Source organism: Phyllopteryx taeniolatus, chromosome 1 (assembly GCF_024500385.1).
Source record: "Phyllopteryx taeniolatus isolate TA_2022b chromosome 1, UOR_Ptae_1.2, whole genome shotgun sequence".
Lineage (NCBI taxonomy): Eukaryota > Metazoa > Chordata > Actinopteri > Syngnathiformes > Syngnathidae > Phyllopteryx > Phyllopteryx taeniolatus.
The window spans coordinates 48,182,752-48,197,751 of record NC_084502.1 but is presented as its reverse complement, the minus strand read 5'-3'; the positions used below and the strand labels follow the sequence as shown (position 1 = coordinate 48,197,751).

General features: G+C 40.7%; 1 protein-coding gene and 1 long non-coding RNA gene across 3 annotated transcripts in view; one reads left to right on the top strand and one right to left on the bottom strand.

Moving 5' to 3' along the window:
• Window positions 1-4,863, top strand: part of LOC133490029 (uncharacterized) — a 41,209-nt gene extending 36,346 nt beyond the window's left edge. The window contains exon 3 of the long non-coding RNA XR_009792093.1: window positions 3,358-4,863. This is a non-coding gene — a long non-coding RNA (uncharacterized LOC133490029). The remainder of the gene's footprint in view (window positions 1-3,357) is intronic.
• The window catches only part of mcf2la (mcf.2 cell line derived transforming sequence-like a), a 58,078-nt gene extending 51,515 nt beyond the window's left edge, over window positions 1-6,563 (bottom strand). The window contains exon 1 of one of the 2 annotated variants that reach the window (XM_061799483.1): window positions 6,400-6,563. In XM_061799483.1, the coding sequence (XP_061655467.1) occupies window positions 6,400-6,460 (61 nt within the window). In that variant the 5' untranslated portion in view covers window positions 6,461-6,563. The remainder of the gene's footprint in view (window positions 1-6,399) is intronic. The other variant, XM_061799475.1, reaches the window with a different exon arrangement.
• Between the last annotated feature and the right edge of the window lie 8,437 nt (window positions 6,564-15,000).

The window sequence follows — 15,000 nt, the reverse complement described above, 5'->3', positions numbered from 1 at the left end:
AAAAAACACTGGTTTCTTAAAAATCAAATTACAGGTACAATCTTGGGGCAGAGAGGGACGATTTTCTTTTTTCCAGAGATCATATTACTACCCTCAGTTTTATGCTGTCAGTTGAAACAAATTTGACAAAAAGTGACTTTTTTGAAAATCGCAAATACCCCTTTAAGTCAGGGAGGTATCCAAGAACCCTATGGTCACTCTGTCAGAGCTCCAGTCTTCCTCAATGGACAGAGAACCTTCCAGAAGGACAATCATTGCTGCAGTAGTCCACCTATCATGCCTGTATGGTGGAGTGGCCAGACAGAACCCACTCTATAAAAAGGATATGAAATGGAGATTGTTCAAAGCCACCTTGAACGACTCTCCGACCATGAGACAAAATTCTCTGGTCTGATGAAACCAAGATTGAACTCTTCGGCATTAATGCCAGACATCATGTTAAGGAAACCAGGGACCACGCATCAAATGGCCAATATCATCCCGACAGTGTAACATGGTGGTGGAATCATCATACTGTGGGGTGTTGTTCAGCAGTGCAAATTGGGAGATATCATGGATGAAAACCTGCTCCAGAGAGCTCAGGTCCTCAGACCAGGGCAAAGGTCTACTTTCCAACAGGACAACATCCCTAAACACACAGCCAAGGTCTTCAAGGAGTGGCTGTGAACATCCTTGAGCCAGAGCCCAGACTTGAATGCGACTGAACATCTCTAGGGAGATCTGAAAATGGCGCTACACCAGGGGTGGGAAAACTACGGCCCGTGGGCCACAACCGGCCCGTTGATCATTACAATCCGGCTCGCCAAAGATTGGTACAGAATCGCCCAGATCATATCAAAATCCATGACTACCTTCATTTGACCTTGTCCTGTAATGCCGAGTGGTTCCGCCAGGTTGTGCTGTAATGCAGAGTAGTTCCAACAGGTAGCGCAGTAGGTACAGTGATACATTGACTTTGGCTGTTCGGTTTTTACTCTGCTACTGCTCTAAACCCTTCTTCAACCATGAGTGGGACAAAGAAAAGAAAAGTCGACAGTGATTGCCAAGTGTTTAATATGGAATGGACTACTAAATACTTTTTCACTGAAGTCCGGTCAAAGGGTGCATGTCTAATTTGTTAAGAGACCATTGCAGTTTTAGAGGAATATAACATCAGGTGTCACTTTTCTACCAAGCATGCTGATTATGCTAACAGCCAATCAACGCAGGAAATTATTATGAAACAGCGCCACGGGAGCTGTAGATGGAACTGATTGATCTCCAATGTGATACTGTCTTTAAAAGAGAAGTTCAACTCTCAAACTGGATGAGTTTTATGCTTCATTAAGCGCAAACAAATTTCCAAAAATCGGTTTGGCTCTATATATATATATATATATATGTGTGTGTGAACATACTTTTAGTGTGATGAACACCAACAAAACATCCTACAAATCCCAGCTGAGTGATGAACACCTCTGATGAGTTCTGAGAATTGCCACAACAAAACTAACACCAGACTTTGATGCATTGGCAAAAAAAAAAAAAAAAAAAAAGTGATCAACAAAACAAGACTGTTCCAATTAAAAGTAAATCTAAGTATTCATACTACAATGCCTTTTTTGTTGTTTATCTTTGATATGTAAGAATCTGGTCCTGGCTTGGCCCACCTGTCAAATTTTATAAGTCAATGTGGCCCCTGAGCCAAAAGGTTTGCCCACCCCTGCTCTACACCGATGCGCCCATCCAAACTGATGGTGCTTGAGATGTGCTGCAAAACGGAATGGGTGAAACTGCCCAAAGATACTGTGTGTGTAGATACTGTATAGTTGATCATTAATGAAATTACCGTTGGAAGTGACGGAAAATATGAGCCTTCCTGGCGGGTCACAGTAACTTATAACAGACCTGGCCAGCTGTACGTCCCAAAACCGTGTCTGTAAGTCGATCAATTTACTTCAAATTTGGGAGAAACATAGAAAACTATCCAATAAATGTTGTGATTTACAAAAACCGGGTTACTCGCATAAAAAGTTTTATTGGGCGGGGAGTTGTCAACTGTAAATTCGGTAAATGTCTGAGTCTTGTAATGAACGAAATTGCTCTTTTGAGAAATTTCAAAGTTGTAATTAAAACTAGGACATGTTCTATATAATTTCTGTGACAACTGTAGGTTTTTCTTTCATTAACATAGTGGTACCAACGATTTGTCAAGCTTGTGACATCATATTTAAAAAGACGCTGGATCAATAAAGTACTGAGGAAATGCTGTGAATACTTAAACATACAGTATGATTTTTATTTATTTTTTTAAATACATTTGCACAAAAAACTGTCATGTCTTTGTGAAGTGTTGAGTAAAATTTTGAGGAGAGAAAAAAAATCTCTCTTTCCATTTTGGAGTAAGGCTGTAATAAACTGAAAAAAGTTCATGTGTACAGAGGGAGAGGGCACATACAGCAGAATAATCTTCACTTGCGTATTATTTAACTGTCTTGCAGTATTAACCATCATTTGTACAACTGCCAACTCGTAAAAACAATATCGGCAATATGCTGTCATGATCATGGATTCAATTTACTGTAAGAATCCAAATATGAAATATAAATTGGAATCTTAATTTGAAATAAAGAGTAATTTTTCCATAAATCACAGGAAATGTCTTCTCAAAGACCAAAGAAAATGCTTTTCCTGGTACAATTACAAGTTTTCTCACAGTGGCTCCTTTCATGACTGTAAACAATAGAGCAGCATGGCTTCAGTCATAAGGACTGAAATCTTGTGATGGGCCTGACTAAATAAAGACCAAGGCCTAGTACACATGCATCACAACGTGACACTGGGAACAAGAGGCTAACAGGCAAAGTTTACATCACTAGCTCAAGGGAAATTCAAAATAAAACACTTATTGGTGTTTGCCAATGTGTTAGTTTATTGACATTATAGTAAAGACCGATTTTCTACAAACATGAATACAGATGCACTTCAAACCCATCAACACACTCAGATAAAGCTGGTTCACCCCAAGGACAAAATCCATCGAAGCAAACTCAGCCATGTCATTTATACAGCGCAGTGTAGTGAGGAATGCAGTGATCACTACATTGGCGATCCCAAGCAACCCCTACACAAACGTATGGCACAACATAGGAGGGCACCCTCTTCAGGTCCAGAGTCAGCAGTTCGTTTGAATTTCAAAAAAGAAGGGTCATTCCTTTAAGGACAACAATGTCCAAATTCTAGTAAGACAGGACAGCTGGTTTGAAAGCAATATGAAAGAAACCATTTTTTTTTATTAGAAAGGCCCTCTATAAACCAAGGAGTAGTTTTACTTCATCACTTATCTGCTTACAAAAATGTCTGGACTCTCTCGCGCAGACTGTCTCACTTCATGGGAAAAGTGGCCACAAACCTGTTTTGCTCCAAGGTAGGTGTCTAACCTAAAACGGACTTCACTACAATTTACTGCATGTTATGAATGATTAGAAATAATTATTAGACAACTAAGTCACATTCAGCACCTAATGTAGCGTGGCTAGTAATGTCGCTTCTTAGTATACTGTTACGTTCGCTTTCCATATAGTTAAGCTGTAACCTATAATCACTCATGTAATGCAGTAGTTCATGGTCGTATGGCTGTTAGCTTAGTGTTTAAATAGCCATCCATCCATTTTCTACACCACTTATCCTCACCTAGCGTTGTGGGTATGCTGGAGCCTATCCCAGCAAACTGCGGGCGAGAGGTTGCCAGCCAATTGCAGGGTACATACTGTATAAAGAACCATTCACACTCATATTCACACCTACGGGCAAATTTAGAGTCTTCAATTAACCTACCATACATTTTTGGGGGATGTGGGAGGAAACCGGAGTACCTGGAGAAAACGGGGAGACGGTGAGGAGAACATGCAAACTCCACACGGGAGGCCGGATTTGAACAAAGGTCCTCAGAAATGTGAGGCAGGTGTGCTAACCAGTCCATTGTGTCGCCAGTCGAAACTATTGAAATTTACAGATCTTGTTGAACTACAGACAGTACAAATAATATTTAAAGCTAAAAAACCAAAACTTTGCCTGGAAATATATATATTTTTTTAAAATCACTGAAAGGGAAGGAAGTTACAATTTAAGAAGAGACCTCAGACCGGGTCCTCAGAACTGTGAGGCTGATGTGCTAACCAGTCATCCGCCGTGTTTAAATATCCTCATCCAAAATCTGGTGCATTTATAACGTTGACCAGTCCTTGTGTGTTTACTAAACCTGATTTTGGGTGTTTAAATAATCCAAAATCAGGTGTATTAAACACACGAGGCCTGGTCAACCTTATACGTAAATAACCAGACGCCTTTTCCTCCACAGGGACACGACAAGAGAACCGTGTTCTACAATAGCACACAAAACTCCAGAAATACAAGCCCAGTGCCAAAATGACAACCGTCACAAAATGCAATTATAAAGTTCCTTTGAGAGGAGCATGAACAAAAACGACATGAGACTGAAGCAAAACATGTTTTTACAGCTTTCCAGTTAAAATGTAGCTACTGTATTTAAATTTGTTGTTCTTAACGTTATATTGTTATTTCTATTTCATATGTACTGTATGTATGTTCATTTGTTTGATGCATTCCCTATTTATATATTATATTTTCCAAATAAAAATATATGCAAGGCCTAAAAATAAATAAACTATTATTACCATTATATCATTATATGGAAATTCTCCCAAATGCCAATAACTGTATGTTCTGTAAATAAGTGTCTAAATAAGTCTTTTTGATAATTGCATCCTTCTGTTTTGCCTCAGCGCTGCAAAATATGAGATTCATAACTGATAATTTTTTTCCTGGGACAGTGACAATAAAGTGCTTTTCTATTCTGTTTGAGATATTTTGTTTTTGTGTGTGTTTACACATTTTTGGTTATGTGTTTTATTATGGTTGTTCTTGGTGTTATTTATAGGCTGATGTTAGTTAGTCCAGATATGTTCTTTCTATAAAAATGTGTTTCCAGAGTAGATAAAAATGAAATATAGAAAATGTATGCACTCCGTCACGTGATAGGAAACATTTATTATCAACAATTTTAAAATACCAATCACCTTTAGAAACTGCATTAACAGACTTTTAAATTTAAAAAAAGCAATTTATAATAGCAACATTCATTTGACACAAGATGGCATAAATGTAAACAATTGCTGGGTCTGCCAACGACACAGCCAGCAAGAGGTAAGGGCTGTTGACATGTCGTCCCAATTCCAAGGGCCATTTCTCCCTTCATTTTGGCCCTCCAAACGATGGACAAAGGGGAAGGGGTAAGACGAAGGGGAAGGGCTTTAAGGGGTACAATTGAGATTGGCCAAAAGTCTCATTTCCCTGTTCACGGGCATCAATTTTGAATCAGGGTCAAGAAGTGAGTATTTGTCAAGGAAAAGACAGAGATGGTTACTTTCGCAACTCAGCAGAGCTCCTCTCACTAAGGCCAGATACCCAGTACATCCGTGTTTGTTCTGAACATTTGGCTGCTGGTAAGTTTTAACTCTATGCAATGTTTGCATTTCAGTACACTTAAGTAACACGTCCATCCATTTATTTTCTGTACCGCTTCTCCTCACTAGGGTCGTGGGCGTGCAAGAGCCTATCCCAGCTATCTTCGGGCGAGAGGTGGGGTATACCCTGAACTGGTAACACAGAGATTTATAAAATATATACTGCATATTACAGTGGATATCGGTCCATGGAGGCCGTGGTATTAAATGTACATACGCATCAGAAATGTAGACTTATTTGATTAGCGGAATGACAATTGACTCCCACCATGCTAACAGCTGTCTATAACCTCAAGGCTAATTGTTAGGCAGTGTCAATGCTGTTTTAGCTAAAGACAAGCTGTCAACTATTGGGGGTCATTAAGTGAAAAAGTATTCGTTTCATTTCCGATTGTCTTCGCAAACAGTTTGATGGTGAGATGTGAATTGTAGAGGGATCATAGTTGTTTATGACGGCCACTTTATTGTCATCGTGTAGTTCTTTTGCCACTGCATCCAAAGTTTCTCTATACATACTCTTGTCAACTTTTTCACCCTCATTTTAGCACATCTAACAAAATTTTAACATGTACAACATAGCAGATATTTATTGATTAGGGTCATACGGGGGGGACGACAAATGAACGAAAATGAACAGTTGGTCTACTAGTCTTTCCCTTTCTTTTCTTTTTTTTTTAGCCGAGCTTAATCCTCTTGATTTCAACCTCCAACATGGCAGACAAACGAATGCCAATCCCATGATCAAAAACTGTCAATTGGAGGACTCCAAATCTATGCTTAAGACCTGAAAAGCCTTTTGAGTGAAAAGTGAAACATTATAAATATGTCTTCACTACTACTGGTTTAAGTGAATGTACCGTTTTAGAGTGCTTACCGTTAATCCCGAGAGAGCAAGAACAATAAAGACCACCTTTGAGCCAATCAACTCCACCCATCCAAATTCAAACACAGCTTGGTCTCGTTTAGTCACGTTACTGCGTTTCGTTCAAGGTCTACGGGACAATACTGAGTTTTGTGGGAAATAAACTTTAATGCATAAAAAAAAAGTCAAAGCAAAAAAAGTCATATCAGACCAAGTGCAGATTTATACAGACGTTTTAAAAAAGTATTTTTTTCTTTTTTGCTAAAGCAAATACATTTCTGAACAGCTAAAAGAAGGGAAACACTTGCATCACGACACAAGAGACTGAATTGATGTGTTGTGACCTGTGACTACCGCTAGATGGCAATAATGCCAGAGGCATGGCGTAACACAGCCGCTTGACGACAGGCACGACCATGTGATGTGATCGGGCTGAAAGATTGGATCCTGGTCCTTCGGTGGCTTTGCGCGCCAGCCGATGACATCACACTACGGCAGCTCCACATGGACAAACTACATTGCGCGAGTCAGATGTGTTCAAGTTCAAGGGCCCTCGAGGTTTGGTTTACTTTATTTTTACCGTCAATTCACGTCGAACATTTGTCTTCATATAAAGTACAGAGGTGTTTAACTAACTGTACTGTAATTTTACGATGGCTTTAAATATACTGTATATGTTGTCTGAAAGAAAAAGAAGGAATAAAAGAATGTACTCTATTTATCAATAGATTGTTTTCTTTTATTTCACCTTTCCTTTGACAACCTCAACTCCTTTTTCCCATACCAATAAAGTCGTTTAGAATAAGATGTATTGAATTTTCATTTTAGTTTTTTTTATGGCGTGCACCTAGCAATATTTCTTAGACCAAATAAAATAATGCTGACCAGTGACAAAATGGCATGTGGGCTAAGATCAAGTGTAGTGTGTCTATATGACACCACACATCAATACTGCGTGTAATGATATATAATCAAGACCATCCAGTGTAAGATGTAATGTATACCGGCTGTGCTGCTTTTATACAGCCTTCCACTTCATGGCGGGCCCTAATGCTGTACATAGCATAGAAAGCCTTTCGGTATGATGCAGAAAACCTGCACCATGTAGCAACACCTGTGGAAAACAAATTGTGAACAAAAAAAACATTTCCATTTCCATAGAGCTGGTGAAAACATGCATAGGTAACTGAGCATTGTATAAACACAATCAATCGGAGCTTGCCCTGATAGCTACAATACAACTTTTTACCAAAGTTATCAAAATCCTTTTAATACGACGAACTATATGACGGGGGCGGGCCTTCAAAACTTTTCATTACACATTTCGCCACAAACCTGAAAATGCCTAAATTTGATCAGTCTCATTTGTTCTACGTTTCACCAAGAGCTACAAAAATCGGCTGACACCTGTATCGACCCCAGACGTACAAAAACCTCAAAGACATGCATACTCTAAACCTAACAGGAAGTGACCTGCGACTTCGTAATTGTAAGGTTCGACCTTTTCGCAAGGTTGCTGATGCCATACTTACAGTTCTTTAAAGAGCTATTCATGGTACGTCACACCTACACCTTCCAAACTTGGCAGGCACCCGTATTACCCCGACACCTACAAAATTGTAATTACATCTCATATCCTAAACTCAACAGAAACTGACCTACGACCTTTTCAAGGTACACTTTTGGAAAATTTACAGGTGTCACGCTTTTGCGAACTTGTCCTATAGATTTCATCCGATTGACTTCAAACTTGGTCAGTACCATCTCAATACCTGGGACATTAATAGTTATCAAAAGCTTTTTTGTCCGACATACTAAATGCCGGTGGCGGCTCTTCAACCGTAGCTTTTCTGAGGTCGCCGAAAACAGAACATGGTGACAGTTCATCAGCCCTATTTGCGCTATGTTGCACCTACACCTACGAAAATTCCTACACGTGTTTAGCACCCCCACACGAACAAAATTGTAATTACAACCCATGTCCTAAACCCAAGAGAAAATTATCTACAGCCTTTTAAATGTAACATTCACAGTAGTTAAAAGTCGGACCATCATGACTGACAATACATACAGTAGTTTAGTAGGCTTAAGAGTTCATTATTTTCTTTCAACACCCACATTTAGTCAATATAACCTTTGAAAAGGCTTTGTATGCACTTGTCCAACAGTAGTGGTGTCCTACCTATGGCCATCTCCCATTTTTGTATGGCCTGCATTTTCTCAATATAACTTGTTACACGGCTTTCCGCTTCTGAGAGCAGTGGTGTTCAACTTATGGCCCAGGGGTCATTTGCAGCCGGCCCTCCGATTTTGTGCTTCCGGACCTTTTTGCAACATTTGCATTGGTCATACTTTTGCACTTGTCCTGCAGCAGTGGTGTCAACCTGTGGCCTGGGGGCCATTTGCGGGTCATTCTGCATTTTTGTGTGGCCCACATTTACTCAATATGGGCCATAACTTTGCATATGTCCTACACCTTCTGCTACTACCAACTGGGACAAGAGCTGAGCTGCACCTCTTCCCCAGAGCTCTTGCTAGGGAGATTTCCCAATCATCGGACGCGCTCCGGTCCTGAGCCTATCTTATGTCACATTTCATTGCCACTAACAATTTGTTTACAAATCATGAACAATGTTGCGCCATGTTTGTACAGATTTATGATGAATTATGTAATATACAAAGATCTGCTTTCAGATTTTCTAATCTTATAACTTTTTGAACATTTTAAAAAATGTTCAGTATTTAAATTTAATTTTGCCATGGCACTGCCATGTTGCCACTGAGAACATCTGTATCTGCTCCTTTGTCGGTTCGTGGGAAACCTGGCATTGCATGCTGTGCACCAGGGCTGTTTATGACTTAAGAGTACTTCTTTACAACTTTGTCAAACGTCTCAGACTTGAAGTCTGTGCATTGTCTTTCAGCACCATCTGCTAAAGTTTCAGATTTGAAGTCTCAGGATTATCTTTCAGTACCATCTCCACCGAAGTAAAGTGCAGCACCTTTTTTCTCTGAAATGCACAGAGAAAATATTCATCATGCATTTAAACCTCAAATGCATTTAGAGAACTTATCAAATCAGCAACAGTCTTACCTTTGCATTGTAGCTCACAGTTCAAATTGTTCAGTTTAACTGCCAGATCCCCGACCAGCTGATCGACCAAGTTCCCAGACATAGCCGACACTCTTCTAACCATTGTAGTTGCCCCCAAAAGGACAGAGTGGAGATTACAATTCTCGTCTTTTAGGACTGTTTTTTTTCCAATTATTATCATTGCTTTTTTGAAAATCTCCCTGGTTGAAAATGCCTTCTTTTCTTCATCAAGAAGTGTGTAGTAAGTGTGTAAATGAAGCTTCCATTACATTTGGGGTGTTTTTCACAGGTCTTGTGAAAAAAGGCTGCTGTTTGCACAAAACTGCCTTCAACTAAGACTTTTTCAGCTCCTAATTAGCACAGAAGCTAGTGTGGCACGTACTAAAATGTCTCTCCACATTGTGCCTCTTTGACGTTGCCACAGTCGCTCCACAAATGAGGCACACGCAGGATTTTTTCACAGTGGTAAAAAAAAGAATTTGTCCTCCCATTCATTGTGAAAGTTATATGTTCTCGTTCTTTTGTCTGCCATGTTTTTGGGGGGTTAAATCATCTCAATGTCGTTGTGCCTGTGAGCTTCTCTCCACGTACGCTACAGTTGTCACGTGCTACAATACGACCTTTTGGGTCATTTCCAAATTTACACCAATTTTTAAAAAAATAGCAACAAAAATTGCTTGATGCAGCACACTGTCAAGTGGTGCTTTTTAAAAAAACATTTTTAGAATAGCAATAAAAAAAAAATTAAAAAAACATCGTCCAGGTGAACTATTTTTAGAACAGGGTCACGGGCGACTCATATGTGCCTGTTATAAAAATTAATTGATAATTCTGATTTAAAAAAAAAAACATTTTGGATTTTCCATCCCTTTATTCAAAAACATTATTTCAAATTGAAAGTGCAAAACATGCATAAACATACATCGATTATGATTCTGGTTACTGGTTTGGTCCGTAGTCCGTAGAGTTGATATGTTAGTATAATCTGTGTTGTGATCCGAGCACAAGTGATTAAAGCCTATATATAGTGTCTATCAAGCTTATTAGTGAATTAACACCATATTCACAAATGTGTATAAGACTGTATTGGCATGTGTGTTAAAGACCTGTTGGACCTTTACTTTGCCACCATCCGGTGGATATTTATGGTACATCTGGTTTATCATAATAATATTTTTCTGGACCTGTATCCGACCAGTAATTTAGACGTATTTTATACCATCAATCACTGTAACATTTTTCAGTAATTTAGACATATTTTGTACCATCAATCAATAATATTTTCCAGTAATTTAGACATATTTTGTACTATCAATCATTGTACATTTTTATGAACAACTTAACTTTTCTTATGCCACCACTTGACAATTTCTGCCTCTTGCAGATGATGGGCCTTTTTTGTTTTCAACAAGCCGTGATCTTCAGCCCTCATTGGAGCGGTTCAGAGTGTTAAGAAGTTGAGATGAGAATGAGGCCAAGGAAAACCAAGCCAGCCCAGGCCAGGCCAAACTAAGGCAGGCTAAGCCAAGCCAGGCCAAGGCAGTCAAAGCCAGGCCAAGCAAAGCCAGGCCAACCCAGGCCAGTTAAACCCAAGCCAAGGGAGGCCAAACCAAGCCAACCCAGGCCAAGGCAGGCTAAGCAAGGCCACGCTAAGCCAGGCTAAGGCAGACTAAGCCAGGCCAAGCCAACCCTGGCCAGGCAAAGCCACGCTAAGCCAGGCCAAGGCAGACCAAGCCAGGCCAAGCCAACTCAGGCCAGGCAAAGCCAGGCAAAGCAAGGCCATGTGTTGGATTTATCTTACCCAACATTATAAAAAATAGACACAAAAGGAATGAAGACGCTGGTTTCTTTTTCTCATGAGGAGGGCGTATGGGAGATTGTTCAGATTACAGCCTCTCAATACGCTCTAAACAATCTCTCCCGTCACTCCTGTATTTATTTGAAATAGGGAGGTTTCTAAGTTTACAAGACATAACGTACTAAGCTACAAGACACAACACACTAAGGGTAGGGTTTCAAGGTGAAGACATGGGACCAACACCTCGGACAAAATCCGGAACACACACACATGACAGCGAGCTAACAATGCTAATGCTAACCACCGACGACACGACGCCCCGCCCCCTTCGGCGGAAGTGACGCAACGTCGATGGGGACGTACTCTTCCGTTGGAAGTTTAACAAGGAAGTGGACGCATCCAGCGATTGCCTCCAGGAGGGAGAACCAATAAAACAATACAAAGCGAAACGATACTCCTCGGACCGGGTGTCGAGTACCGGCGACGGCGGCGGCGTGGGGCTGTCACCGGTGGTCACAGTGGACGAGCGTCTCATCGTCTTAGGGGCTCGCAGCCAGCCAGCCAGCCAGCTAGCTCACTAGCTAGCTAGCGATGAACACGGACGTGGAATTCCACATCAGGCAGAATTATCCGTGGAATAAGCTGCCGGCTCATGTCAAACAGGTACGACGCTTAAAAACAACAACAACAACAACAACATTTTAGCAAGTAATTGCTTGGGGAAAAAATCTACTCGCTGTTTGTTCAAGTGGAACAATGCGTTTCCTTCGTTGGCGTTTCTGGAGACAATGCAGTTATTCCTTAAGAAGAATTGACTTTTCCAGCAATTTATTACGGGGAGGGGGGGGGGGGGGGGGGTGTTGGATTTATCTCACCCAACTCCTATAAAAATGCACAAAAGGAATGAAGACGCTGGTTTCTCTTTCTCATGAGGAGGGCGTATGGGAGATTGTTCGGATTACAGCCTCTCAACACGCTCTAAACAATCTCTCCCGTCGCTCCTGTATTTATTTGAAATAGGGAGGTTTTACAAGACACAACACACTAAGGGTAGGGTTTCAAGGTGAAGACATGGCACCAACACCTGCCACGTCCCCGACCACGTCCTTGGTCAAGGCGCCCTTCCATCGGATGATTCCTGCTGAGTCATCTTCTTGAAGGCGAGACATCTTCCTTTCTCAAAATGGTCCATAATACTCATGCAAGCTAAGCAAATCAATGATAACTTCTACAATATATTTAACATTTCCCTCCTGTTTATCATGTATTTGCACAAATTCTCATATCATTTTACAGTCACTTCATTTCGATTTTTTAACTGTAGAATCATTTTTATGAAACAAATACATTTACACTCAGAGTAAACTTGTCCTACATGAATGTTGTCGTTTAAACATCGTAATCACCTGGATCAGGAAACAAATCAGGTAAAACAACATCATCATCATCGTCATCATCATCGTCATCATTATCAACCTCCAATGAAGGATACATCTGCTCCATACGGTTCCATGTGGGGGTAATTGCTGTGGTGATGAATCTACTGATGAAAGCCCGAATGCATGGGATACAACAACATCCACGCTATGTCAGAATGGCTGCAAAAACAGCAATTGATATCAATATTGGTGAAATTAGGGTTTTGTATTGACCCAAAACGTCCATCCAGCTGTCCCACAAGGACTGTTGATCGAGGGTCCGTAGACCATCGATGGCTCTGGTCAAGCTGCCATCTGAAGCAGTATTGTTTGTTCTCCAAACATACCGCAAACACCTCCCTCTCTTGCGAGGAGCATGTCGACAGCTATGCGGCTTTGGAACGTCCTCGAGCTGCTCGTGCACAGCTTCCAACCCACTCTGAGTCCAATTTCCTCATCTCTGTACATTCAAGTGGATATAGTTTATCCCATCAACATTTTGATTCGTCGTACACCACCAGCATATGAAGTGTTCAAATCCTCCTGCAACGTGGTCAGCTAATTTGTATTGATTAGGCTCCCCACGAGGAACACCTATGGCGTCGATGTATGTTTTATGTTGGATCATTTTGCCTCTGCCAGGACAAATCTCTTTTTTGTCTATGTTCTAGATTGGACAAAAACATTAGTGCCCTTTCCATAAAATCTTGACCAGGCACAGGGTATACTGACACATGCAATATCAAAGTGATAATAGCGCATAATCTAGATATATCTTTAGGTAATCTATCAAACAGTCTATCATCTCCGCACCACCACCAGATGCCGCTCCGTGATACTGGCATAAACTGTGGTCCGACTTTTAAGGTTACTTTACACTGTGTGTCGTTCAGTGGTCCTAATTTTTTCCCTTTACTAATCATGTTGATACAAGTGAAATTATTCGGTGCTACTAAAGTAGAAAACATCGGTTTGTGTTTATCTGCTTCTGTTACGGGATATATAGGATCCCACGATTTACACCTCTCAGTTGGTACAGTAGCGTTCATGAATGGAATCATACGATCTTGTGATAATTGTGCCGGAACTCTGGGCAACAAAGGCCTGGGACCCATGCAAACCACACAATCTTTTCTCGCTACATTTGCTGCTTGTTCCACCAATACTAACCAATTGTTATTTTGTCCCGAAACTCCTGTGACAACAGGGAACCAATCGTCAGTAGTTATGTTGTGCACCATTAAAATGTGTCCACCTTTCTTTGAAGTTTTCAATGGCATTTCTGGTTTAACACGGTTCCCATAACACAACGCTACTCGGAAGTGGGGATCTTTTCCGCCAGAATCTGCCCACAAGCTCATCATCAAACACACTGGGTGACTTGATTTGTATTTCAATATTAAACTATGGGCCGTTTTGCTTAGGTTCAACTTCTTTCTATGTTCTTTTGCTGTTCTTTTTGACCAACTGGACCAATCATAACCTGTTTCACCAATGAGGTGTTCCCATCCAAACAAAGCCTATAGTTGCATAGCGGTCATATCCAAATTGATATGGAACACGGTTCCTATTTTATTGATTATTTGATTTACAAAATGAGTCCCATTATCGCTGTAAATGGTTTCAGGTATGCCATATCTCGGAATGATGTCTTTCCATCGTGCTTTTGCCACCGTCAGAGCATCAGGTGCTTTTGTTGGGAATAACTCGATCCATTTCGAAAATGCATCTATGATAACCAAACAGTACTTCTTTCCCTCACTTCCACTTCATTCTATGCAATCCATGTGAATGCGTTGGAAGGGGTATGGAGGCACTGGGAATTTCCCTCTCGGAGGTCGCAATTGCCCTTGCGGATTCTGTCGTGCATGCGCTACAATCATTCTTTGAATATAAATGGAAACCATAGGTCGTAAAGTGTCGATGTATCTGTGCCACCGTCCCTCCGGTTGAGACATGTGACACACCATGGCTCAATATAGCAGCCCATTGGAATCGGTTCTTTGGAAGTATTTGTTTCCCTTCTGTGCTAATGTCAATTTCATTTTGTAGTTTTGCACCTTGTTTTTCCCAATAATCGCGTTCTTGTTGTGGACTTTGTTGTTGCAAATGCGTTTCCTTTAGAAACCTTGTCAGTGCCAGATGTATGCGCAACACATTCACAAATTGCCACTTTTCGTGGATGTTGCACTGCGTGTAATAATTGTTGAAGTAATTCAGCATGCGTTACTGGCTTCCCTGTTGACGGAATCATTCCTCTGTTATCCCAATATTGCGCAAACACATGAACTGTGGAATACGCA